Source organism: Penicillium crustosum (genome assembly GCF_028827405.1).
Source record: "Penicillium crustosum strain IBT 35664 chromosome Unknown utg000001l_segment0_segment0, whole genome shotgun sequence".
Lineage (NCBI taxonomy): Eukaryota > Fungi > Ascomycota > Eurotiomycetes > Eurotiales > Aspergillaceae > Penicillium > Penicillium crustosum.
In genome coordinates, this window is record NW_026623122.1 from 3,776,369 (window position 1) to 3,802,426 (window position 26,058).

Consider the following 26,058-nt stretch of genomic DNA (forward strand, 5'->3'; position numbering starts at 1 on the left):
TGTATATCCAAAAAAAAAAGCCGGTGGCCCACTCACCCAGCGGGATAGTCGGCCTGGTTACAGGTCATCACGGTGGAGCAAGGAGTGTTGCCGATATCTCCACAGTTCCAGTTGTCCGGACCGGTGAAGTAGTTGCCGATGAACTCGGGGAATCCCAGGCCACTGGCGGCACCGGAAGTAGACCAGGCATCTAGGGCTTCGTTCAGGGCATCGTCGGCTTTGGCTGCCTCCCAACGAGCAGTGGGATCCAGTGTCGCGTCGGTGATGTCGGTAGTGCACTTGGCTTCCTTCCAAGACAATGCGGACGATGAGGTTGTGTCTGCTGCGGCGGCCAGGTTCTGTACCTTAAAGATAGGAGTTGCAGAGGGTACTGCAGATGAAGCTTTAGCACTGGAACCAGGGACAGCAGTAACGCTGACTGCGTAAACGAGCGAAAGGGACGTTCCGAGGAAGATAGAACGCATTTTGAATTCAACTGTAGGTTGCCAAAAGAAAGATATAGTGGAATTAAGTGAACGCCTTCCATCCTTTTATACAATAGATACCCCTATAGTTATCTCCTTTTTCGACAAAAATAGACCAAACGTATGTCCTAGTTGATGAGCGCAATTTCCAGCGCCCAGGTATCAATGTGGCAATTACCGGTTTGGGAGATCATCTCATAGAGATGTTACCGCCCCAAGTATGTGTTACCTTATTTCCTAAAAGGGAAGTTGGTGAATGTATTCACGTCGAATATCATGCTATAGTACGGGCGTGGGGCTAAATGCTCCTCCAATCAGTTTGTCCCGATCTTCCACGTGGCGTGGGCCTTATTTAGATATTACATGCATTTCCTCAAGAATTGATGTTTCCTGGGCCTTAATTTTCTTGCTCTACCTTGTAGCTTACGTTCCGAGTGACTGTTGTTGTTGATTTGAAGGACTATTACTATTATTTGTAGGGTAGAGACACTATTCATAGCCCCCACAATAATCTGCAACACAAACCAAGAACAAAGCACTAAGGAAAACAATGCCCCACAGTCATCAGAGCACGATGCTCTTATGGCGATGCCAATTCGGTGTCAAATATTGCCCGGTGCGGGACAACGTTTCAACTATGTGGAAATTGGGGACTAAGTGCATAGGCAAAGCAATCCCAGTTATGTAAACAGTAGCGAATGGCCTGTAAGTCCACAAGACCTGCGTGTGGCACCTACCAGAGCGGGAGGCCAAGGAAGCGAGATTAGCAGGTCTTTAATATGCAACTTTCTGTGAGATGAGCGGTCAATGTCGTGACATATGTGAGATGGAAAGGTCGGTGAGAAGTTTGGAGTAGGAGAGATGTGGTAAACGGAAAAAGAAAAAGGAACAAGGAGTTTACCCCCTCTGTGGCGGCTCCAACTCAGTGGTGAATATGCGAGGCATTGGAACATGCCGCTATCTAAAGCGCCAGTCTTCTTGGCTTCCACCATTAAGAGGTTGGTTTCGTAGTTCTCGGGCATTCCAAAACAGAGTGAGTAGTCCACAACGCCGGAAAGATATTCTTTTCCTGCGACTTGCCATCAAGTTTTGATACTTCGCTCAAACTAAAGATGTAAGGACCTGATACTGTCAGTAGTCTGAACAGAGCCAAAGGGAAGATGTGGGCTGTACACACACTCGCGTTTTATCATAGCAAGTGTGTATAACATGATGGCGTCAATTTGAGATCTCAACATGACTTCATTTGCGGGTGATCCGCCTGTTGCAAGTGTATAATCTCCCATGGAGGTTTCTATTTGAGTTAGCATATACAAGTACAAAATGGTATGGATGAGTCTAGTATACCAAGATGAGTAGGGAACGATACTAGTTTTCGTCTGTGAAGCAAACTTCTTGATCGCTGGGCTCGCTTCTTGTGAGAAAAAAAAACAGCTGTGGTATTTCTAACAGCTCTAGATCAAAGACTGACTTGGCCTAAAATTTAGCCGCATGCCTTTTTCAAATTCAGACGTTGGTCTTGGATGAGATCTGTGAGTGATCTTGTCTCATTTGTTCTCGTTATGGTGGGCCATTTTCATGTTAAGAGAACGAAAATTTTCTTCTAGCTTTTCTAGCAAATCCATCATGGTTGTAGAGCGCATAGAAGGCTGCAAGAGACGAGTAGGAAGTTGAGGAATGCCGCAGAAGGATGCTTCGAGCCTCGTACAAAGCATTACGTAGACTCACAAAGATACCAACGTGGGGTGGAAGATGAAAGAAGAAGAAGAAGAAGAAGAAGAAGAAGAAGAAGAAGAAGAAGATATTAGAGGAATGTGAAATGATGCTCGCTGAGATAATCTAGGATGGCACAAACGTTCCTCATTCCCTTCTGCTTCACTACCTCGTCGGGCGAGACATTAAATGGTGTAACTTTGTGAATGTCTACACTCCTCTATGTTGTCCATTTAATATAATTTTAGTAGAAACATGAACGAGATATGCCTTTTTACCGCCCTCGTATATATCTAAAAGCATTTAAAAGATAGCTTAGTAGATATCTCAAAAGACATCTAAAATGAATATAACAAGGCCATATAAGTGGCTGATGGCAATTCTTATCTTGTATATGCCTGTGACGATGAATGAAGCGGTGAGGTAATATCCAATGAGAGTGTTATGAACTGGTGGCATACTTAGTCGTAATTGTTCCCCTTCCGCTTTCTCCAGGGCTTCTACCATCTGCTTACGTCTTGCCTACGACATTTTCTTCTTTTATCACCCTAAAGTGCCCTATCGAATGTTTCAAGGCGCTACATATTATGTTTGCTTTGCTTTGCAAATCCAGAGAGAAAGTGTTGGGCTTCCACTTCAGACATGGGTGCCGTTCGACTACCATGCCATCTAGCAGCTCATGAAGTACAATTACACCAATAAGTAGTCTAGAAAGTACCGCCCAGTCTAGAAAAAGAAGAAACTAGCCGTAGTATCTACGACTAAATAACCAGGGAGCAAATAGGCAGGACCACATGACCTCTTATACCTACCCATTTTCCTCTTTTCATACCAACCGTAAGTCTGCTTATCGCATTTATTGGAATGAGGAACCTCACCGATCTTCAGTGACATAATGGAAACAGATATAACCCCCCCCCGGCTATACTCATTACACATCAATATCTAGATTGGCGTCCATCGTCGGATGTTCAAGGCTGCAGTGTGCACTTCTCTAACGGCGATATGATTGGCAACAAACCAACTAACTTTCTTTGGATCAAGGCTACCACGACATATGAAAGAGGGGGAGTGAAGGTAAAGAAAGCCCTGGAAGATTCAACATGTCGATCGCTTCGAATTCAGGCTACCACTACAAAACAATACTCAAGGCAGATGACCAGATTGAGGGGTAGTAAACCTTCAAACAAGGTACCACACTGTTGCGATCAGCCTAGGTGGCAAATATCGTCGGTATGTTTCACTCTCAAGTCGGAATCGCAATCTGTTGTAGGCTGCCATGCTGGCTGGAATGGTATACTGGGAGTAGTCCAGAACTTCTCTCCTAGATCTCCCGAGGTCAAGTAGATAGTCGACATATTTCGTAGAAATAATTGGAGTTAGGAATCATATGTGTGTAAGTAGGTCTAGGATCACGATATAAAACCGGTCCGATAGTGCAATCATTGTATGTAGTACTCAGCTGAGCGATATATATCCGTAACGGTTTTTCATGAAGGTTCTCACCCGGGCAACGTAAAGCCCCCAATGACGAATTATACAGAATATGGCGTGTTAACCAACAAAAAAGGTCAATTCTATGCCTACATACACTATCATCTCCAATGATCCATGTCCAGCTGAAGGACAAACCTTGTCACGCCCTTATCTGCACAAGGCGTTCTCTGCCTTGCGCTCGGACCTAGTCAAGCCACAAATGGCCTGGATTTTACCTTGCTAGTCTAGTCATACTTGAGGAATTGTTTTTTCATGTTGCACGGATGCATGTAATTTACGAAGTACAATTTGTTTGTTAATGCGTAGGATAGGTATCCATGCATGCAAAACATAATCTTCCGTTGATTTGCCTGGCATTTCTCAAGCATCGGCCCGATCCACTAGTGGATACCAATGCCTACATTGGCCACTCAGCTTCGAGTATGAGCAATGGAGGCTCAAGCAGAATTTTCATCAACGAAAAAAAAAGAAATCTCAGGTTTGGTTTGTAGGAATAGCCGAACGCGGGGGTCGAACCCGCAGCCTTAAGATTAAGAGTCTTACGCTCTACCGATTGAGCTAGCCCGGCTGGGCTGTTGAAAGCGGTTGCAATAATACAACTGATATTGGCCTTGTGCTAGGGTTAGCTCCGGCCATAATTTGGTCGGCGGTTAGTATGGGGACATAAATGTCTCGAGGGGTACATGTGACACGAGGGACATATCATGATGATCCTTGAATAAACGGTCCGGCGGCGTGTGATGAAACATAGTATGGTAAAAATATAACAATCTGTCTTCTTGAGGTTGTCGCGCGCAGTCGAAGGCTCGAGCCCCTTGGTATAAACATTGTGGCTTCCTGTTGCCTAGGTAGAGAATGTATTGAAGAAATGGTAGCCTGGCGTGCGCGCCAAGCGAGGTTAATTGAAAAAAGATAGAAAGAGATCGAAAACAAGGTCATAATCAAATAGGGATCTTTGGCTTGAGCGGCGGGCAACGAGAAGTGAGAAATTGCAAGTAATCGGTTTCTGAGAAAGAAGACATCAGTGGCTGGTGTATCGAATCATGAACCAGAGATAGTGAAATTGGTGGCTGAGGCTGAGCAGTCATCCTAAATTGGGGATAGAATGAAAAAAGCGCTGGATGAGAGCTCGTGTAGAGCTTATGGCTTGGGGCAGAGAGGGGTAATTGAGGCTGGTGAGAATCCCCAAATGTTGGGGTCCAAAATAAACAATCCTAGTTAGCGCACTATTCTTAGATAATTTGAAACGCTCGAGTATCCCAAATTATGGAACTAGAGAACTGTGCTCGAAGTCCCAGCGATGTGGTTTAGGGAGTTCCAGAGTTGTCTCGGTAGACGCTCATTGCAATGCGGCGGTTGCGGGAGCCTATGAGCGTGAGGAATGGGTGGGTGGGAACCCTGCGATCAAACACCTCCTTCTGAATGTACTGGCTCTGGTTAAATTTTGAGGTTCTATTTCAAAATTTCAAGTCAAAAGGATTGCAAATGACGCGAACCTGAGGCCTGTTCTCAGGGGGAGGGAACAGGGGGGAACACGAGACCCTAGTCATGGCGCAGGAACACGAGAAAACACAAGCCACACGTCTTTGGAGATGTGAATGACATGTGTAAGATTACCGAGTAAGACGGTTGATGTCATGGGAATAAGGCCACAAAAATAATAATTGTAATAATGCCTTTGAAATGTAGTCGGGGACCGAAAGGGACATAGTTTGAGTTGAAGAAGTCGTGCATGGTAGTGAACTTGACCGTGAATTGGGGGACTTGAGCCAATCATAGGGACGAGAAGTGTAAATACGGCGGTGTTTGAAGCCATAACACAGCCTCACTAGCCACAGACAATCCAGATTAGAGCGATACCAGAAGAGTACAAGAACAGTACAAGAATAGTACATGCTATTCCTCCTGTGTTTAGCGTGAGGAGCTAAGTACTGGGGAGGTATTGTAGATCCGCTGCCCCACCAGTCAAAGTGGATACCAGACCCTCCAGGCTCCAGGGCGCCATCTATAGAACCCGCATAACACTTGCATAGTCTATATAACCCTCGACCCCCCCTCCCATTTCCACTAGAATATCTACCTCAATCTACACACATTTGACGTACATTGGACAATTCAAATTCCATATCTACTGTCACACTTAGGTTTCATATCATCTACATACGGTGATCATCTATTATCTTCGCGTGACCCCCCAGAAATCAGTCACGGTGTCGCCCTACCGCTCAACCTCGTACACCGTTGATCGCTCAACTCTCTTAACGTCAGAGAGATCTCCTCCCCGTTCTAGCCTGACCCGACGTCTACTTGGACTACGCCGTACCAACACAATGCCTGCCCCCATTGAGATACCAGACCCTGTCGCCGTCGTGCGTGACCTGCACGACGACGAGAAGTTGGTAGTTGACGACTTCGAGCGTCACGCCAGCCACTGCCGCAACTGCTCACACGCTGTCGAGACATACAAGGATGGTCTTTCACTCTGCGAGTCGGGCAACACCCGCGCCCGCACTCTGCGCAACTACCTCTACAGCCAAAACGGCAAGCAGTTCTCTACCGTGGACTTTGAGAGCGGCAAGTCTACACGGGTGAAGCTGCCCCGCGATGCCTTCGCTACCCGTGAGCTTCTCACAGCCCTCGAGCAAGGCATGCGCATCCGCGAGAAGGCTGTCGTCATTCAGAAGCCCGTCCAACCAGCCCAGCCTGCCCAATCCTCTAGCTACGACCGGACTTACCCCATCCCAGCTCGCAAGGTCAGCGGCAAGCAGACTCGTCCTCGCTCCATGTCTCCCGAGGCTTACCAGCTGGTCGAGAGGGCCCCACGCCTTTCTCGCTCCCCTACTTCAATTGTGTACTGCTCGCCCGGTGGCTCCTCCAGCCGCCCATCCTCTAGCCGTGGATCATTGTACAGCGTCGACCGACAGGAGCGTGTGGAGCGCCACTACGAGACCCCTCGCCGTTACGTCGAGGGCTCCCCCAAGCACCGTTGAACGTATACCTGGAAACGTACTTGACAACGTACCCGGCAATTTATTTCGACTCTGGTTCATCTGATTACGATCATATACACACCCCCCACCAATCGCTTCGAAGAAGCTTCAATTCGCTCGCGATGGGCATTGACTGCCCACACCCATTTTGACCGCGAGACGGTCCCTGCCCGTAATGTGGAATTAGCACATTATAGGCATTAACCCCCCATACCCCAGTCTTTGATGATCTGGATTGATAGGGCCTGCCTGGATGCGCCCTCGGAAATTCACTTTTCTGTTTTCCAGCTTTGATCTTTGACTCGAGTGCACGTCGGGTGTTTGAGATCTGCGGGATTTCCCAGTCTCGGACCCCGACTTGATTGTGACTCGATCAAATTGTTTTTTGATTGTACGCAATACTCTGCAGGCTTGGCCAGACCCCATTACTGGTATGCTCCTTCGGGGAGCATGCGGGTGTGGGGGACATTGGCCAATGACAGATGCGGAAAGTCGACGATGTTTATGCATGCGTTTTTGTCGGTTTTACTGCACGACTTTATTGGTTGTTAGTGTGACTCATTTTTTTTTGATGTGGAGAAGCTTGTCTACTTTGATGATTTTGATTTTTTTTTCCGCCAATTTTTTCCTTTGTCTTTGATACGATGTTTGAAATGCGCCCTTTTGGGGACTAGGCTGTCAGCCTCACACTCTTTAGACAGCTCCCCACTCTGGGAATCAGTTGATGAAATATTGAATGTCTTACTGGAAACACCAACCATCTTTTAAGAAAACAATTATAGAATAGATAATAACTATACATTAAGACACCGTGGTATCTCAGCATGCTTGCTAGATAGTCTAGTCATGAGGGTGCCCCACGTTGGCCAAACGACGATCATGATACCCACATCCTGTGCTCCCCACCATTTACATCTGTACTTTACTCTTGATATTCTTACAGTTCTTACAGTTCTATACATGACTCACAGCCTGGTTGTGGCTGAGTTGTTCAAATGATCTGCCTCAGGCGAGAAGGCATAGACTTTTATCCTATGCTTATATCACCTGCCCAAGTTTTTGATCCCACGTGAGTTTCTTTATAAGTGACGTCGCAAATGATATCAGAAATGTGATGTCTAGGGGAAGAACCAACGAAAACTAGAGTCACCAGCTACACTTTCCTGGTTGCTTCTCGACTCCTGATACTACCACTACCCCATCATTATTAGAAACAGGTACAGAAATACAATTTGCTAATCTCAAGTCCTCACAAGCTAGCACCGCCAATCTATCACTTATAATAATTTGGAACCTTCAGCCCCTTAAACTCAAACGAAGTGTTCTCCCGACGGTCAATCACAGTCTTATGATGAACATCCTTCACCCGAGCCCGAACATACTCAGTCCCCGTAGGCGCAGGCTTACTTTGATTCTTATCTTCTTCAGTTAGAAGACCAAGACGATCAAGTAAAGGCGAGGGCACAGTTCTCATCACAGTATCATCACCCGGTCTACAGAAATAGAGCAACCCAAGACGGGGGATATCAATTTGATCCTTGGGAGGTGTGACAACACGATGGATCGTCGATTTGAGGAAGCCTGTCGTCCTTTTTAGCAAACTAGTTTCGTAAAAGCTGATGTGAGAACTTACCATTGGTGAGGAATGATAACGTGTCCGCAATATTACACGTAATCCCACCCTCAACAGGCTTGACATATTTCCATTCCCCATCCGACGTCCGGATCTGCAAGCCAGCAACATGCTGTGAGAAAAGCAGAGTCAAGCTTCCAAAATCCGTGTGACCGCCCTTGGTGTATCCCTGTGCCTTGTCCCATTCCTCTTGAGTGCGCGTGTTATAAATCATGTATCGCAAGTGGTCATCGGAACGCCTGTCATAAGCGTGCGCTTGGACTAGGTGGTCTTCCGGTAATTCCAGGATAATTGACATCAACACAAATAGCTTGCGGATGACTTTGTCGAAGAGATCTCGATGGAAGCTAGCTATCTCGTCGTAGTTCTGACGGACGATCCTGTGTTTAGGAACATCGTCCCATTCAGGGATGGCTTTGGGAATATTGAGCTGCATGAGTTAGCTAGATTCAATACAGTATGCGAGGCAGATAGGTATGTTCGTACCATTTCTATATTATCTTTCACACCGGTTTCTCCGATCCACCTTGAGTTTTCACGGTATCCGAAATACTCGCCTTCTGCAAAATTACATTCAAAGCTTCTCTTTTCTTCGAGGCTTTCTTTGAAAAAAGCATTACCGATACTGAATTGGCGGAGGATACGCTCGTCATCGAGTCCATGTCCGACAACCACCCAAAACCCGACTCGTGTCACGGCATCGTATAATTGCTTTGCGAGCTCTTCTTTTCCACCGGGTTCGTCGAAGCGAGAAAGATCGATCTCAACTAGGGGCGCCCAATCGAGCTTCTCATTAGTAGGTGCAGGTCGGCTCCATGGTTTGACAATGGGCTTTTCGATTGGGATTTGTTCTTCTATAGCGGAGGGTGCCATATTTATCTTGGGATGAACAGCGATAGCGATGTACAGTAGGAAGATATTCTGGACAAGAAGACTGGGCTTTATATTCAACTCAAAATAAAAATTTAATTGAGATGTACAACCTACTATTTTTGTAAATACTCCGTTCCATACACTTGCCATTGCGAAGATGCGGGGTCTATGGTACCATGGCCGCTTAGGATGGCGTTATATGCAACGGCATTATTGTGCCGTGAAATGGGGCGAAATTATACCTGGGTAGTCAATAATACTCCGAGCCAATAGGATAGAAAGTTGAGGCTATGAATTGCATATCCAGGTTGAATGTGGGTAAATATGCCGGAGAGACTAGAGTGGCGATCATGTATACAGCTAAGTGTAAACGCCCATCGCGGGGGGTTTTAGTGACCCCCATGACAGTCGGCCTCGGTTCCCACTCTAATTATACCTAAGTAACCTCTAGATATTTCCCTCGTTAATTGGTCCTGTAGCTATAATGATAAGAATAACAAACTGCGAAAGGGTACGTATAGGCTATAAAAACCGTATCACATTCAAATAGATGCCCCTTTTAATAAATAGCATGCGTGTACCAAATACGCCTGTACATGGAGAGCGAAGAGTTAATAATGTTTATGCTTTGAGAAATAGGCACTAAATACAAATCTATAGTTAACTAAGCTACAAACCCGTCCGTAGCAGCCCTCACACACTACGGAGTACTCCTCTCTCGCACCTAGAAATATACTGACTTCTTATTGGGACTGGTGTCACATGTCCCAGTATGACAGTCTCCATCTTTTCCCCTTCTTCTTCAACCAGCAAAAAGTCTGTTGAGGTGACGGTTTCTCGTACCTCATACTCAAGATCGAAACTTGGAAGTAGCCACCATGATAAAACTGTTGAGCCAGCGTCTCAGAGAAAAAGGAACCGAGGAAATAGTGACATTGATTTGGCAAGGACCAAAGCATCATAACAAACGATCGAATGAACCACTACATGAATATGGGTGGAATTGGTATATCTAATCTCCTTCACTTGCCGTGCATTGCCTCATCTTACCTTGGGTTCTACCAGTAGCACTAACACTTCGTGTGAATAGCACGGCGGTACAGATCGCAATTCAAATGCCTTGGCTAAGCATGCAAAGAAGACCTAGTAGAAGGTGGCTAAAAATAGACGCAATATCAAGACCAAGGCCATCGCTTTGCTCACTAGAGAAGTGATAGTGGGAGAGCACCTCCAGAGCTCAACAGCGCATCACACTGGAAAGAACTTGGATGAGCGCACCGAAACAAAGGCCGAAAATGTGGAGTCCAAATTGATTCAAATTGTTCAAGAAGTTTCCCAGGGGGAACGCGAATGTGCTTGAAAAATAGTGGACCGAAGGCCATAAGGATTGATATTTTCTCTATCTTTACGAGGCTCAGTTCACATCCGACCTTATATGCATACACGCTCCGCAATCCCATGGCTTCCATGGTCCATATAAACCTTCCTAGCATCAAACGGAGCTAAATAACCCTCGGCACCTCCGAGGAACAAACGTCAACTGCACTAAGTGTCCCCTTGTTTCGGATCTGGTCGTAACATTGCGGATCAGCAAGTTAAACAACCACGTGAGCAGATTGAGAATGGAACGAGCAGGGGAGGCTAAGCAGCATGGGTAGCTTGATTTACTTGAAGGTGATAACAAGATGAATGGTGTTAGGTGGAGGCACATAGGGCGCCAGGCCCCCAATGGAGACAGTACCTGTGGCTAGTTAGGTCCTTGTCTCCTCCATCTGCTTATCTCTTCGTCCGTCCACTCGGCGAAAGCACATGAATAATATTCACAGCGATTGGATAATGGCTGCGTAGGGCCTCCACTCCTGAGCACTGTCTCCCGAGTTAGTCCGGTGGACCTACATACTATGTACTTTTGAGGAACCTTAAACAAACCTCCGAAGTTCATGCTGCCTCAACAGAAAACCTCCGAGGGTCATGCTGCTTCGACAGATGATTTTTTTTAATCAAGTAGAAAGCAAGTTACTTAGGCAATATGATAGAATATCTTGAGGCATTCTCTCATTTCTATGTTCCCTCTGTATGATGACCTCTGTATGATGAAACCAATTTTATCCATTGAAGAATTATTTACAATTCTACACATTTCATTCATTGATACCCCATAATCTACACCGCAGCCTTTTAGACTGTGTATGCTGCAATATGAAGGAAAAATGAGTAATGGGTCAATCAAACAAGGTTGTAGATCTTTCCGGGATACGCACATTTGGGGGGAATATGTCGTGATCTAAACTATCATGGCACCTTGCCCTACCAACCCGTGGCGTCGAGAACGGAGGGGTCCAAGTAACACTTGAACATAAAGGTGTCTGAAGGAAAACAAGTTCGCTTTTGTTTTAGGATGAGGTGAAATTATTCAAAGCAATTCATTCCCGGGAATCGACAATATGGTGTTGGAGAAGCATGACGAACTGGAAGTAATTACTTCCAGTATACCTTCAACTCCGCCCAATGAGATCAATCGCAATCAATCCGAAAATGAATATAACGCCAAACTGGAGAAAAGAGTAATGCGAAAGATAGATTTCTGGCTCGTTGGATTTTACTCGATTGTATACATCTTCCGCGTCATTGATTCCAGCAACTATTCCAACGCGGCCATCATCAACCTAGAGGCAGGTACTGGAATTAAGAAAGAACTCGGTTTCAGCGCCTCACAATGGTCCTGGACACAGTCTATCTTCTCTTACAGCTACCTGTTTTTCGAACCCACCAACACAATCCTCCTCAAAAGAGTCAAGCCTTCCCGATGGATGTTCGTCCTGATCTTATCCTGGGGTGTCTGCGCCTGCGCTGCTGGTGCTGCACAGGACTTTCCGGGAATGATGTGTGTACGTTTCGCAATTGGACTGGCAGAAGCCGGGTTCTATCCTTCCGTGCTCTACCACATGGCGTTCTGGTATAAGCCCTCTGAGCTGCGCTGGAGAATTGCTCTTTTTTACTCTCTTGGTCAGGTATCTGGCGCATTGAGTGGCCTGCTGGCATATGCTATCAGCTTTATGGATGGAGCCGGCGGGCTATCAGGGTGGCGATGGCTTTTTATCCTCGAAGGTCTTCCCGCAATCGTGTTGTCTGTGGTCGCATTATTCGGTCTTCCAGATTACCCAGAGACAGCCCGCATGTTGACGGAAGAGGAGAGGACTTTCCTCAAGGGGCGTCTTTCTTCTTCAGCACCCTCTGGTAAAGACAAAAGCTGGAGCTGGGCGGATGTAAAAGCACTCCTCTCAAGTCCAACATTCTACACATTCACGGTCTACTGGATTGGACATGGCATTGGAGGATTTGGAGTGAATTACGCTTTGCCTACTGTTATCTACGAGCTTGGCTTTACTACGACCGCTCTATCACAGCTGATGAATATTGTGAGTTTGAGTTATTCTAAGCAAACAAATCACGCTAACTTAGCTTTTAACCAACAGCCTCCCTACGTCGCATGTTTTTTCTTCTTGAATATTCTCGGGTATTTACTACACAAAGGATGGATTAGACCCTGGACCACAGCTGTCGCGAGTAAGCATGACTACTCCGTATTGTGCATGAATTCACTACTAACAACAAAAACAGTCGAGAGCACTATAATCATCTGCTACATTATCCTGATTACAGTTTCCAACTCAGTCGTCAAATACCACGCCTTGATAGTAGCCACCGCTTGTGCCGGATCTGCGTACCCTGTCATCTGGCCAGAACGCATTCGAGCTCTCGAGGGCACAGTGGCCGTGGGAATGGGTATTGGACTGACGAACGCCATGGCTCAGTTTAGTGGTATTGCTGGGCCTCATGTATACAGTACGGTGTTTGGACCGACGTATCGAGTGTCATACGTTATCTGTCTTTGTTTCCTCTGTGCGGCGATCTCGGGGATTCTGGCTTCGTGGTGGCTTGTCTGGCGGAAGGATAAGAAGAATGAATTAGGGACTGCACTTGAGCAAGATGCATGATCACTGGGTATTTATTCGAGGTTATGTGGCCTAAAATATATATATTGAAAAGGGAAACCCTTAGGGCTGTATGCTCTCTGACATAAGGATCGAAGCGCTCGTAATTCACCTGTACTTTAGATATCACCACTTTTTAGGGCCCTTTACAGTTTATAAGGAGGCCTCATAATATTAGTTTTAGATATTGTTTTAGATATTCTTTTAGATGTCTGTTTATATGTTCATAACCCTAGAAAAGCAATATAAAACCAACCTTGTAGGCTAGCAAGGATTGAACATAGGAAATATTATGAGTACACAAACCTGAATATCAATCCCCAGGCAGCCAAAGGAAACCACTTCGGATCCTCTCACCCGCGATCACTCTCAACAACGTGACGTGCTCTCTAGCATTCAAGTTCTCTCTATTCGGCCTTTCCTTTTCCTACACCTCTCCTACTCCTCCTCATCAAACTTCTCACCACATTGATCGCTCATCCCACAGCAAGTTGAACATAAAACACCTGCTAATCTCGTTTTCCTGGGCCTCCACTCTGACAACCATGCCACACACGGGTCCCATGGACTTCCAGGCCCTCATCCTGTGTGGCCCTGGTGGTTCACTCAGCACATTCACCTCCAGACCTGAGGAGTATCCAAAGTGCCTCATTCAAGTCGCAAACAGACCCATGGTATTCTATGCCATTGACTTTTGCAGAAGATCAGGTATCACTGGTAAGTCCCAATCCCCTCGCTGTCTCTCAACCTACCTTACATCGAACCAAATTGGCTAATTGTATCCCAGATATTACGTTGATCACGCCTCCACTGTCCTTCCTTCCCCTCAGGGCCGCCTTGGATCAAAATCCATACCTTACCAGATTCTACTCACCCTCGGTCTCGGTCATCGCACCAAAAGACCTCGAGATGACAATGGGAACCGCGGAGCTGCTCCGCCTCCCTGAAGTGCAGAGATGTATAACCACCAACTTCCTTCTTCTTCCCTGCGACCTCGTCTGTGAGATTCCTGGTCAATCAATCATCGAGGCATGGATTGCCAATCAGTGGATCCTCGAGAATAACATCGATTCTAATGGGGTTCACCATGCATCTCCAACTACTTCATACTTCGATCGTCAACTAGAAGCTCGCTCCGGCGGTCTAGCTGTTTACTACCAAACGAAAAACCGAGAGGAGAGCATCCAGGCAGAGGCTACTGATTTCATAGCTGTCTCCCCTCTCCAGCAGCACGAAGCACCCGTTGTTCCCGGCCCCGAGGGTCCTTTGATCCCACGATTCGGTCTCTCCAAACTCCTGATGTCAATGCCAATGGATACAATCAAGGATAAAATGAAAGAAGAAAAAGGTCTCCTTGTTCGCCATTCACTCGTCAATAATTGTCCCCACATCAGAATGCTCACCACCTTCCGCGATGCCCATGTTTACGTCTTCCCATACTGGGTCAAAAATCTAGTCCACCACCAAAAGAGACTGGAATCCGTCAGCGAGGATTTGGTCGGTACATGGGCCAAGTCGACATGGCAGAAAGGTCTCGGCGACAAGCTAGGATTGACGAAGGACTTCAACGAAGATACCACCCGCACCCAGGAGAGAGAGCTTACACCCGAAAGCAACCACACTGGCGCATTCGTCGATAAAGCTATCGACATCAGGGAAATGAGCACTACTCGAGCCCGTTCAAACTCTGAAATGCAGCTAGACCAGTTTTACTCATCCACCGAACTGCCAGAAATGCTAGCTTATGTCCACCGAGGATCAACCCCGTTCATTCGACGAGTCGATAACACAGCCGTCCTTCTTTCAACCTCCCTTCTCCTGGCCAAACTGCCCTCTATCGATGAAGTGGGTCGCAAGGAAGCGTCGCCTTTTGCCCACGCCCATAAAGTTGCTTACCCCGAGGGCGTCGATTCGCCGAGCAATGTTACGAAGAAGGACTGTCTGCTCGGTGACAATGTGATTGTTGCACCTGGTGCCGTTATCAAGGAGAGTGTGATTGGTGCAAACTGCCGGATTGATGGCGCTGCCCGTATCATTCGTTGTGTTTTGATGGAGGGTGTTGTTGTTGAGAGGAGGGCTGAATTGACCGGATGTGTGATCGGTCGACGAGCTCAGATTGGCCGCCAATCTGTGCTGAGGGGCTGTGAGGTCCAGGATGCCAATGTGCTTCCGAAGGGAACGAACGCTAGGGATGAGAAGTTTATGGTTTCTGCGGAGTTGTGTGTCTAAGGGGGGATGATGAGCATCCATTCACTGCCAACTGGCGTGTTTGCTAAAAAGGTGAAATTGCAGTCGACTAAACAGAAAATAGGAAAAAAAAGGAAAAAATCCCATTTGACGATCAAAACAGGTGTCTCCCTTGTATCTGATGAGTTGAGTAGCGACACGTTATTCAATGAACACCTTCTCGCTGTACACAATGTCGAACAATCCCGCCAATGCCAAAATTTACTTGGCTCAATGCCCTTCTATATGTTGAATTAGACAAAGCATGAAGATAAGAGTGAAACCTAGATTGAAATATCTCTTCTGTATTTTCTAGGCTCTCTCCGAACTGTATATAGCGACAGTCATCCCCTCAAAACTCTTCCCAGTCAACAGACGTGCAAACAGATTTATTGCAGTACGAGCGAAGGCCGCAACAGGTTAAATCTAGCAATATTCAACCCAAGCATCTAGATTCATATTCTTGATGACAGTGGAGAATTTGTCGGCGCTGGCCGCGTTGCAGGCTGAGGTCTTCAGCGTGGAGGAGAGAACAGCCCTGGCTCGGAGCTTGTGGTGACCATGACCGTATTGGTGTTTTCGCTCCTTGATGGCATCGGCACTGGTGTTATCTTCCTCGTCGTCTTCATCGTCCTCGTCGTCATCCTTATCCTCGTCGTCATCCTCATCCTCATCGTCATCCTCATCCTCATCGTCATCCTCATCCTCATCGTCTTCCTCTTCATCTTCGTCGGCCTCCTCGTCGTCACCATCAGTGTCAGTGCTGCCAGTTTTGGTAGCATCATCATCCGTGCTGGTTGCAGCGGTCACAGCAGAGGTAGAAACAGGGGTAGCATCGACAGTGGCAGTGGCAGTGGCAGTGGCAGTGGGAGAAGAGCTGGAAGCAGGGGTAGCGATAGCAGTGGGAGTGGAAGTAGCCTTGCTATCAGTGGTAGTCTCGGTGGCCGAGACAGAAGTATCATCAGAGCTACCAGACTCAATAGTCTCCCCAGAATATTCAATATGGAAAACTGGCTTATTGACTTCTGTGAAGGCAGCGTATGTCTCACACTCGTCATACTCCGCACACTGCTCATTAACCGACCACTGCATCTTATCAATAACAGAGCCGATAATATCACCGCCATTCTTCAACCCGATCGACATGCCACGGGAATGCGACTCGGATGCCAGGAAAGTCAAGAAATCAATCGAATCAGCCTCTGTCAACCCGAGACCATTCTCATTCCCATACGCATCGATATTATCCGGGTCAACACCATCACAGCCCTTCTGCTTTGCCATATCCAGCCGTGAGCTCATGATCGCGCGAACGCTACTCGATTTGATGTTTAGCCATCGCTCACCTGGCCACTCGTCAAGGTTGCTGCCGAAGTCTGCGGTGTCGAACTTGCTAATGTCCGGGCGCCAGTCTTCGTATGTACCGGCTGAGAAGTAGCAGATGACTTTGTGGCCTTTGTTCTGGAGAGTGGTGATTGTTTCAGCGGTGTTGTCGAAGAGATCGATGTCCCAGATGTCGGCGTCGATGGTGGTGTCTTCGACGGCATCAACGAGTTGGATTTGCCATTTCACTCCGGCTGCTGGTTGCCAGATGGTGGGGGTACTGGTGCTGGTGGTGTCGCGCTTGGACATCTTCTGGTTGCTTCCAGCTCCGAGCTCAGCTCGGATGTTCATCCCGATGGTAAGGAAGAAGAGGCCCAGAACGCAGGATACTATGAGCTTTCCCTTGGTGGCTAGAACCTGCCAGCCCGAGGTTTGGGGAGAGTTCATCATTTTGATAAAATTGGTTTAAGTCGAAAGGAGTGTAAGAAAGGAATGTGTGTGTACAAAGGAATGGATAGACAACTTGAATCCAGCAAGTGTCAGGGAAAGGAGAGACTGAATGATGGTGAGGATAGAATGTGGGACATCATGAGTAGATCCCCAATACTTATAGTGGTTCAAATTCTGATGAGAAGTTATTTGGTGTATATCCTGCATCAAGCGGTTTCAGATTTCCACATATGGCATCGAAGGCATAAGGCTGGGGATCGCCTAGGATGATCGAGCCACTAGCGGGGGGACGTTAAACGAAGCCAAGCAAAATAAAAACCCCGTTATTTCAGAGATCGGGCCAGTAGGAGTGATAGTTTCGAGCAAACGGGGGATAAAATTGAAGGAGATCAATCCCGAAGAAGATGGGAAAGATGAAACACCCGCCAAGAAACGCCTTGCGGCAGATGTAGTCCGTTAATTTGCGGATATTCCCCCTTTGAGCGAAGTCATACAATCTGAGTGATTGAACTGGTCCAGGATGCAATCTTTTAGTGTCAATATGTCCCACTCGGATGGTCCGGCAGCTCTCGTACCTGTTGTCTTTAATTAATTTAACACGGGTTCAGATCTATAAAGTGCCATACTAACTTGATAGATCGCAACCTCAATTTCCACCTGAGATAGTCTCCGAATAGTATCTAAATTTGAAGGGAAACATGCATATCGGAGAATTGTCAAATATTGAAATGATCTGTGGGAGTCCACTTAAGAAATCAAAATTTGTACAAAATACCCGATCTCAACGGCATTAGCGTGATGCTTTAATGGAGTTGGACCAATTATATAGAACTGCTTCTTGGCCACATGGCTTCTGGCCCCTTTGGCCCCCTTGGCCCCTACAGAGGATTTCAAAAGGTCAAGGGAGTCAAGAAATATCTCCGATCTGCCTTGGCACATTGCCAAGGGCGCTTACGTTTGACACAGGTTCTCATCTCAGACAGGTCTCGCCGGAGACAGTTGGCTTCCTTAATAGCATTTTTTTCCTTTCTATATTCATATATGGTATTCCGTGCTTAAAGAATAGAGTATATAATTGGATAAATAAGTGTGAAATGTGAACAAAATCCGGTATAAAATCTGTATTTTGGGCTATCTCCAACCGTTTGCACATATTTATTTCAGGTCAGACCAATTTAACATGCATCCCTGTAATTAGTCTATTGGCCATCATACACCTCATATCCATACTTCCTCCCAACATGGTCCTCCCGCAAACGCTTTTGCCCAGGCCCATACACCCTCTCCCGCATTGTACCACTCTCACCCTGGGGCGCGTATACCCCTCTCCTCCTCAATTCCGGCACCAGAAGCTCAACAACATCCTCAAACGTGCCAGGTGTCTGCACATATCCAATATTAAACCCATCTAAATCCGCCACTCGGACCCATTCTTCTAAAAAGTCCGCAACAGTGCTCGCGGAACCAACAGGAACAGGCCCCGCCCCACCAATCGAGATATGTTTCCCGATATTCCTCGGTGTCCATTCAGGCACATCGGGACTCTGGTAGGAGAGTGTATTAATCGTGGAATGAACACGGGCGTCAACATGTACATCTGACGCCGTAATAGGTGTGTCTAGATCAATTCGGCTAAGATCTATACCGGTTCCACCGGAAAAGAATGCAAGTCCTGCTTCTTCGCTCGCGTATTTTAGGGCATAGCGGTACTTTTCCTGCGCCTCCTCATCGGTCCGACCTACAATCGGTGTGAGGATCGCGAATACTTTCACTGATGTAGGGTCTCGGCCGAGCTTGGCGGCTTCCTCGCGGATGGCCTTGATGCGTGGTGCGAGGATGTGCGGTGAAGGGGCTGAGACGAAGATTCCTTCTGCGTGTTTCGCGCCGAAGGCGACGCCTGCTGGAGATGTGCCTGCCTGGAAGAGGAAGGGGGTGCGCTGTGGAGATGGATCTAGGATGTGAGGGCCATCAAATTTGAAATGCTCGCCGTGGTGGTGGATGTAGTTGATGCGACTTGGGTCGGCATACACGCCTGTTTCAGCATTCTCTTGGAGAGCGTCGTCGGCCCAACTGCCCTCCCACAGTCTATTACAGGTAAGTATGTTTCATACCTGTCGATAGTTCACTTTTGCTTACTTATACAATGAGGTCAGGTACTCATCGGCAATTTCATACCGCTTGTCGTGATCCACCAGAGGCAATCCCACCTATGGATGTCAATTTTTGGTAATAATTCTGCCAATGGGTATACTCACGGCCTTTGCAGCAGACTCCTTCCACGAGGTCACAATATTCCACCCAAACCGGCCCCCAGTTAAATGGTCCAAAGTCGAAAACCTCTTCGCCACAACGTACGGAGCTTCATATGAAGTGGAGGTGGTGATGGCAAACCCTAGATTTTTGGTGACCGAGGCCATTGCGGAAATTGGCTAGTACATCTATCATCAGCAACCCAATTGGGCCCACAGAACCGACTGTTAACTTACAATAGAAGGGTCTCCCATGGGATACTGGGCTCCATTCCGAATAGCCGGTTCTGCGGTCCCCTTGTACGTATCATATAGACCATATGTGTCGGCAAGGAACAACGCATTGAAATCGCCTTTCTCGAGCAATTGGGCCAGATTCGTCCAGTAGGACAGGTCTCGTCGCTTGGTTGCTGACCGATCGGAAGGGTTCCTCCATTGACCGAAGGAGAGATGGCCTACCGTGAACATGTCGAAGCCATTGAGGTATATCCGCCGCTTGGGTTGTGAGCTTTCAGCTGACATTATACAATGTTGTCTTTCAAGCTGAACCTGATTTTATTTTCAATATGTCCGATCAGATCAAATCTGATTGATAATTGTCCAAGTCCAGATGTTGCTATATGTTGATTTTATTTATGTGCCCTATTCCGAACAACCCCGCTCGACATTAAGCTGCTGTCATCTCTCCAACAAAGCACGAATACCCAACCCCATCGTATCGGGTGTCCTAAAGTTCTCGCCAAGTGAGATAAGCATTGCTCTTGGACCCCTCTAGTACGGAAGAAGTCCGAACAACGTCCGAATAACGTAGTCTACAGCAGGATCGCGTCATTTACTCTTGTAAAATCATACGACAGGTTGAATCTATTCCTACAGATATCGGGATGTGAATACTTTATCTTTGCTTTGAAGTACTTCTTGTGGTGTTAATTTAGTTTTATATGGCGCAATCACTATATCGGTACCTAATTCATACAGACTGCCGCCAACCTTACAACAACCCCTTATCGCCGGGGATATGATGCCATATAGACTCATATCTCACAAAACAGGCGAGATTAGATCTATAGAAAAGTAATGTTAGTTAAACTATAAAAGTCCGGTTTTTTGAATTGAAATTCTGTGTTAGTTCCAGAATATCTTAAATCCCTTTGGAACAATGGCGGGCTTTGTATCACGCCTAGAGAGTGCCACACGATGGTTCCCTGTCAGTATGCCATTGGTGGAGCGCAAGCTCGTTCGAAAATTGGACTTGCTTGTTCTTCCATATGCCTGTTTGTCCTTTTTTGTCAAGTATTTGGACGTTTCGGCATTGAGTATGTATACCTCAGGCATGGCGAGAATGATATACTAACAAGTGAATAGCCAATGCGTATGTTTCTGGAATGAAACAGGATCTGGATCTTTCTGGAAATAGACTAAATTACATCAATGCGGCATGTGAGTACATTACCTCTTTTGTGTTCTCCCCAGTGGGATGAAGTGTGTCGATTTTCATTGTTATGCTGATCATGGTTGCCATGTAGATGAAGTTGGATATGTCGTGTTTCAAATCCCCAGCAACATGGTCTTGATCAAATACCCGTAAGTAACTGATAAATGACAAAAGAAGACAATCATCACAAGTATTTTCAAGCTAATATTCGTCACAGGGCGCAATACTACCTCCCAGCTGCAGAGATCTTTTGGGGCCTTTTCACTCTCGGAACAGCCTTTGTGCAAACTTACGAGCAGTTGGTAGTAATGCGATTTTTCGTCGGATTGAGCGCTACTTCATGTTATGTGGGCTTGGTACACGTAGTAAACTCGTTCGTTATGAATCCTGAATACCGGAAATTCGAAGCATTCTAACTTGCGTTTACAGATGGTATAGGAAAGAAGAACTTGGACGTCGGAATGCACTTTTCTGGATTGCAAATCCCATTGGCCAGATGTTTGCAGGATACCTACAAGCTGCTGCATATACACATCTCAACAATAATCATGGGTTACAGGGTTGGAGGTAAGTTTACCACCGCATGTCAAGCATTCCAAATCGCCCCCATGCTTACTATCGTCACCTAGATGGCTTTTCATTATCTGCACTGTTATTACACTCCCTATTGCTCTGTTGTAAGTATAGAAAGACTCTTGGAATTTGCCCAAATATCCAACTAACGCGGATATCCAGCGGCTTCCTTATCTTCCCCGACCTGCCCGAGCGCACAAAATCTCGCTTCCTCAGCACAGAAGAAAAAGCCCTTGCCAACAAAAGACTCCAGGAAGAAGGATTCAAGCCGTCTACTGGCCTTAACAAAACAATCATCAAAAGAATCTTCACATCATGGCGATTCTACGCCTTCGTGCTCCTTCTACTTATTTTCTGCAACATGGCTTACTGCGAAGGCACTCCATTCATCCTCTGGCTCGACTCCCAGCCAGACAAGTACCCCGTCGCCCTTGTGAACAATTTGTCCACTGTCACGAATGGTGCGGCAGTAGCTGGTGCATTGATGATGAGCTTTTACTCTGATATCCGGGGATCTCGCACAGAGCCTATCATCTTGTCTGGAATACTGTGCATTTTTGCGAATCTGGTACTCTCAATTTGGAACATCCCTGATGGTCTCAAATTCTTCGCTTATATATCAGTGGGATGGTCTTACGGGGCAATTCCGGTACTGATTGCATGGACTGCGGAGGGACTTGCTGGAGATGCGGAGGTTAGGGCTCTTACTCTTGCTTCCTATAATTGTATCGGGGAGATTACTAGTCTGATCGTACCATTGGTTGCTTGGCCTGTCTCCAAAGGACCCCGGTTCCGTGGGGGATTTATTTGGGTATGACCTTTCCTAACCATTGTCACGTCCTATAAACTAACCAGTGATCTTCTCCATAGGCCACGGTCCTCAGTGTTCTTTATTTGCTCAATGTTGCTTGGATTATAATCAAGCAGAAAAGGACCAATAAAAAGATAACAACGGCAGAGGAGCAAGGGAGCGGAGAGGAAGACACCGTGGTTACAGATCAACTGACTATACAAGGAGAGGTTACCAAGTTATGAACAACTGTATGTGATACAGTAATAAAACAGACTAAACGTTTAACTCCACCTCGTCTTCCAAGTTGTCTCCCAATCCGCCTTCAGAGTAGTCTTCCTCTGCATCAAGGTCCTACATCCAGTAGCGACAGGAGTATTGCAAGTCCGCAGAGAGGTGTTGATCGATGGTGTGCTTCTTTATGTCTTTGCTTAATGTTGCATAGCTTGATAGCCCGTAAATATTGTGCTGGAGACCAGTATTCATAACGCAGAGGCAATCGGAGGCTATTCGCCTATTTGTCTCTTTCTCATCCACATGGAACGAAATTTTCATGTCTAGAAGGAACTCCCGGAATGATATATGTAGAATGCGAACTGGGGAATTTATATCCTCTGGAACTCTGAGCACTGAGTGCAGTTTCTTCAACAGAAAGCTGATTTTTGTCTCTCGTCGATCAAGAAGTTTTCCAAGAGCACGGGCTGAGAGGGGCGTAGTAAGAAAGACGATAACCCCGAAAATCTCGCAAAACTCCGCTGCAAGCTCTTTTGACTGATATTTTGTTTTTGGGGTTCAGAAGTTGTTCCAGGACTGGCTGGTATATGCTTTCCATTTGGCCAGAGACCTTTCGTTGTCGCATAATCGTGTCAAGGTGCTCTTCTGGGCTCTTTATCCTATCTCCAACAAGGCGACACAGATTTGCAGCCAAAATAAACAGAGGAACAGACATCCCGATGACTGGCCAAGTACATACCAGCGAACACGTTAACTCCATGCTAGTAGTTATACGTATTCAGGCTCTCTGGCAATTAGGCCGCCCTTCAGGGCTAGAAAAGGTCATTCGGCCTAATTTTTATTATGATAGTATCTAAATATCTAAATATCGGCCTTGTTTGACATTTTAGAAGCTAATAGGTACATTTGTAACTAGTACAGAGTAATTATACTCCACGGATGCCACGAGTAGACTGCGACATCGCCCGTCCATGGGCACCTAGGAGGTGCCCAAGGCCCGTCCACGGTGGGCCTTGGGCTATTTGGATTTTCTAGTGCCCGTCCATAACGCCCAAGGCCCACGGGCATGCCCACGGCGGGCATGCCCACGATGCCCACCATTGCATAAAGTCACCCAAAATGGACGTATAACTCGCTGACTTTGTATAATAAATAACTGTTATTTACACCTGTTTTGCCAACTCCATGTAAAATGGCAGTTTTAATCTACAACATCTATAAATTTTACTGAAATATCTATGTATATGAGAAACTAGTATATATATGATACGAATTGGACTAAAATTTTAATCGAAATATATTATGTTGTGTAGTATTTTTATTAACTTATCAAATCATACTGTAACAGCTTGAAGATATATATTCAAGTCAGTGGTATATACCTAGCATTTTCTATAAGTAAAATACTACTTATAGATTCTACTTTATCTCTTACTCTAGTATATTTCTTATAGGTAGATCGAAAGATAATTAGTATAATTCTTATTTTATAAGCTTATATCACTAAATTCTATCAATTATATTACTTAAAGACTTATATTATTATTCTAGGAGTTTTAAATCCTTCGATTGTAACTCAAGATAGGCGTTTAGGTATATTCCTATAGGCGTGCCCACGGGCGTGCCTACGGGTATGCCTATAGACAAAGACACTTATAGCCAATTAGCTTATAATATATAGTGGGTCTACACTCAATTTACGATCTATCAGATCTATATAAAGTACCCCTTTTACTAGTAATCCTCGTTTCATACGGTCGTAAGTTACCTATTATAAGTTCAGATCACTCATGTGAAGGGCTGAAGCTTTATTGATTCAATTAGGCTAGGCCAACATGCTGTTTACATCAATCTTAGAGAAAAGGTAACTATCTACTGGCGATGGGGGTTTATGTATGTTATAGGCACGTGCCTCACGTGATCCAAGCCGGGCTCTGGCCCGTTACAGTACCCCCCTTTAGATTGATCCTCACAATAGGCACGATGATGTCGCCGTCGGCGTTGAAACGGTGCCGAGAGGGCCTCGGAACGGGCCCGTATCGTCGTTCGTAGTCATCAAGTGCTGAGCAGCTCTCAACCAGATCCAACCTCTCCCATGTCGTTTCTGCATATCCCACCCATTTCACCAGAACCTCAGTCTGTATTCCCCTACCAACTCGTTTCTCCCGTGTCGATAATATTTCTTCAACTTCGTACTCCAGCTCGCCATCGACTAGAACTGGGAGTGGCTGCGAATCGTCCACGATTTGTGACGGAAACGGGTCCGTTGCGGCAGGTCGAATCAACTCTACGTGGAAGACTGGGTGTATGCCAGAAGGCACATTGAGGCGCACAGTGTGGGACGTAGGCACCTCTTCAACTTGGTATTGTGCATGAATCCAGTCTAGTTTCTTCGACGGGCGCTGAGAGCGCACGTTTCGTAGGTTCAACCATACCCGATCTCCTACATGGTAGGTAGGTGCTGCTTGCCGAGATCGGTTTGCATGTTCCTGCTGCTTCTCCTGCGCTACTGCAATCGCTGACTGTGCCCAATCGGTGGCTTCTCGTAGTCGATTCACGAACGTTTCGCCAGCGCGTGCGGGCTGAGTCATCATTGTTCCGAGAGCGTTCGTACTACTGTCTTCGATTCCTAGGGGGTCGATATGATACCCATGGGTAAAGAAGAACGGGGATAAACCTGTTGAGGAGGCGTCTCGGTTGTTAATCGCGATAGCTACTATTGGTAGTAGCCCCATCCAGTCGTCCTGAGCGTAGGCAATGAACGTTCGCATGATCCGTTCGACCTCTTGGTTCGCTCGCTCTGTTGCTCCATCTGATTGGGGGTGGAAGGCGGTAGATAATCGTCGCTGAATCGATAGTTTCTCGCAGACGATTCGCCAGAACCCACCTACGAATTGCGAGCCTCGGTCGCTCGTGATCGTTAGCGGGAGTCCGTGGTGCATATAGAAATGCGTTAAGAAGACTTCCGCCACCCGTCCTGCCGTGATTTCTGTCATACCAATTAAGATAACCCCTTTTGTCAACCTATCCGTTATAACCAATAGATTCGTGGCTCCGTTTTCCTTCGACGGGGGTAGGTCTGTGATGAAATCCATTGCTATTTCGGCCCAGATTCGTTGGGGAATCGGTAACGGTTTTAACAACCCGTGTTTCGTATCGCGCCAGACTGTGCTCCTTCCACATACCGTACAGTTTCGTAGGAATCGTCGTACATCTTTGGCTGCGCCGGGCCAGAAGAACCGTCGAGATAGTATCGAGTATGTGGCGTCTCGTCCTGGGTGCCCGGTGATATGAGAATCGTGAATCTTCTGGATGATCCCTGTGCGTAATGGCTCGCTGTCTGGGATCCATAATCGCTGGCGGAAACATAGTAGCCCTCGTTCATCGAGGTGACATTCCGATAGGCTAGTCTTCACGCCCGTTTCGGCGGCGATTCGGCGGTCTCCCTGCTGTAGAGCTTGGGAGTATAGCTGATATGTGCCATCTGTCGCCCTGCCCTTCTTCCATTCCTCCTGTAACTCGGGTTCTTCAAAGAGGGAAACTGGGGTATTGAAGTCTAATCGCGCTTCTTCCTCTGAGGCATCGGTGACTGCTTGTCTTGGTCTGCTCAGTC

The 26,058-nt window shown here is 46.6% G+C and overlaps 8 protein-coding genes across 8 annotated transcripts; 4 read left to right on the forward strand and 4 right to left on the reverse strand.

The window, feature by feature from the left end:
- Positions 1 to 32: 32 nt before the first annotated feature.
- On the reverse strand, positions 33 to 464 carry N7487_001418 (uncharacterized protein; the record flags this gene model as incomplete). Its single annotated transcript, XM_056869166.1, has 1 exon — positions 33 to 464. The coding sequence occupies one exon, from the start codon at positions 462 to 464 to the stop codon at positions 33 to 35; it is 432 nt and encodes a 143-aa protein (XP_056733950.1).
- Positions 465 to 6,004: 5,540 nt separating this feature from the next.
- Positions 6,005 to 6,664, forward strand: N7487_001419 (uncharacterized protein; the record flags this gene model as incomplete). The annotated part of the gene is made up of 1 exon (XM_056869167.1): positions 6,005 to 6,664. One exon carries the CDS (start codon positions 6,005 to 6,007, stop codon positions 6,662 to 6,664), a length of 660 nt encoding a protein of 219 aa, XP_056733951.1.
- A 1,273-nt stretch (positions 6,665 to 7,937) lies between these two features.
- Positions 7,938 to 9,170, reverse strand: N7487_001420 (uncharacterized protein; the record flags this gene model as incomplete). Its single annotated transcript, XM_056869168.1, has 3 exons — positions 7,938 to 8,245; positions 8,298 to 8,727; positions 8,784 to 9,170. The coding sequence occupies 3 exons, from the start codon at positions 9,168 to 9,170 to the stop codon at positions 7,938 to 7,940; spliced, it is 1,125 nt and encodes a 374-aa protein (XP_056733952.1).
- A 2,444-nt stretch (positions 9,171 to 11,614) lies between these two features.
- N7487_001421 (uncharacterized protein) lies at positions 11,615 to 13,168 on the forward strand (the record flags this gene model as incomplete). The annotated part of the gene is made up of 3 exons (XM_056869169.1): positions 11,615 to 12,589; positions 12,647 to 12,737; positions 12,792 to 13,168. 3 exons carry the CDS (start codon positions 11,615 to 11,617, stop codon positions 13,166 to 13,168), a joined length of 1,443 nt encoding a protein of 480 aa, XP_056733953.1.
- A 542-nt stretch (positions 13,169 to 13,710) lies between these two features.
- On the forward strand, positions 13,711 to 15,394 carry N7487_001422 (uncharacterized protein; the record flags this gene model as incomplete). The annotated part of the gene is made up of 2 exons (XM_056869170.1): positions 13,711 to 13,882; positions 13,953 to 15,394. The coding sequence occupies 2 exons, from the start codon at positions 13,711 to 13,713 to the stop codon at positions 15,392 to 15,394; spliced, it is 1,614 nt and encodes a 537-aa protein (XP_056733954.1).
- A 423-nt stretch (positions 15,395 to 15,817) lies between these two features.
- N7487_001423 (endo alpha-1,4 polygalactosaminidase) lies at positions 15,818 to 17,164 on the reverse strand (the record flags this gene model as incomplete). The annotated part of the gene is made up of 1 exon (XM_056869171.1): positions 15,818 to 17,164. The coding sequence occupies one exon, from the start codon at positions 17,162 to 17,164 to the stop codon at positions 15,818 to 15,820; it is 1,347 nt and encodes a 448-aa protein (XP_056733955.1).
- Positions 17,165 to 18,363: 1,199 nt separating this feature from the next.
- On the reverse strand, positions 18,364 to 19,935 carry N7487_001424 (LLM class flavin-dependent oxidoreductase; the record flags this gene model as incomplete). Its single annotated transcript, XM_056869172.1, has 4 exons — positions 18,364 to 19,249; positions 19,301 to 19,371; positions 19,420 to 19,593; positions 19,651 to 19,935. 4 exons carry the CDS (start codon positions 19,933 to 19,935, stop codon positions 18,364 to 18,366), a joined length of 1,416 nt encoding a protein of 471 aa, XP_056733956.1.
- A 637-nt stretch (positions 19,936 to 20,572) lies between these two features.
- N7487_001425 (uncharacterized protein) lies at positions 20,573 to 22,456 on the forward strand (the record flags this gene model as incomplete). The annotated part of the gene is made up of 8 exons (XM_056869173.1): positions 20,573 to 20,729; positions 20,779 to 20,853; positions 20,940 to 20,997; positions 21,066 to 21,221; positions 21,278 to 21,415; positions 21,478 to 21,525; positions 21,584 to 22,232; positions 22,292 to 22,456. The coding sequence occupies 8 exons, from the start codon at positions 20,573 to 20,575 to the stop codon at positions 22,454 to 22,456; spliced, it is 1,446 nt and encodes a 481-aa protein (XP_056733957.1).
- Between the last annotated feature and the right edge of the window lie 3,602 nt (positions 22,457 to 26,058).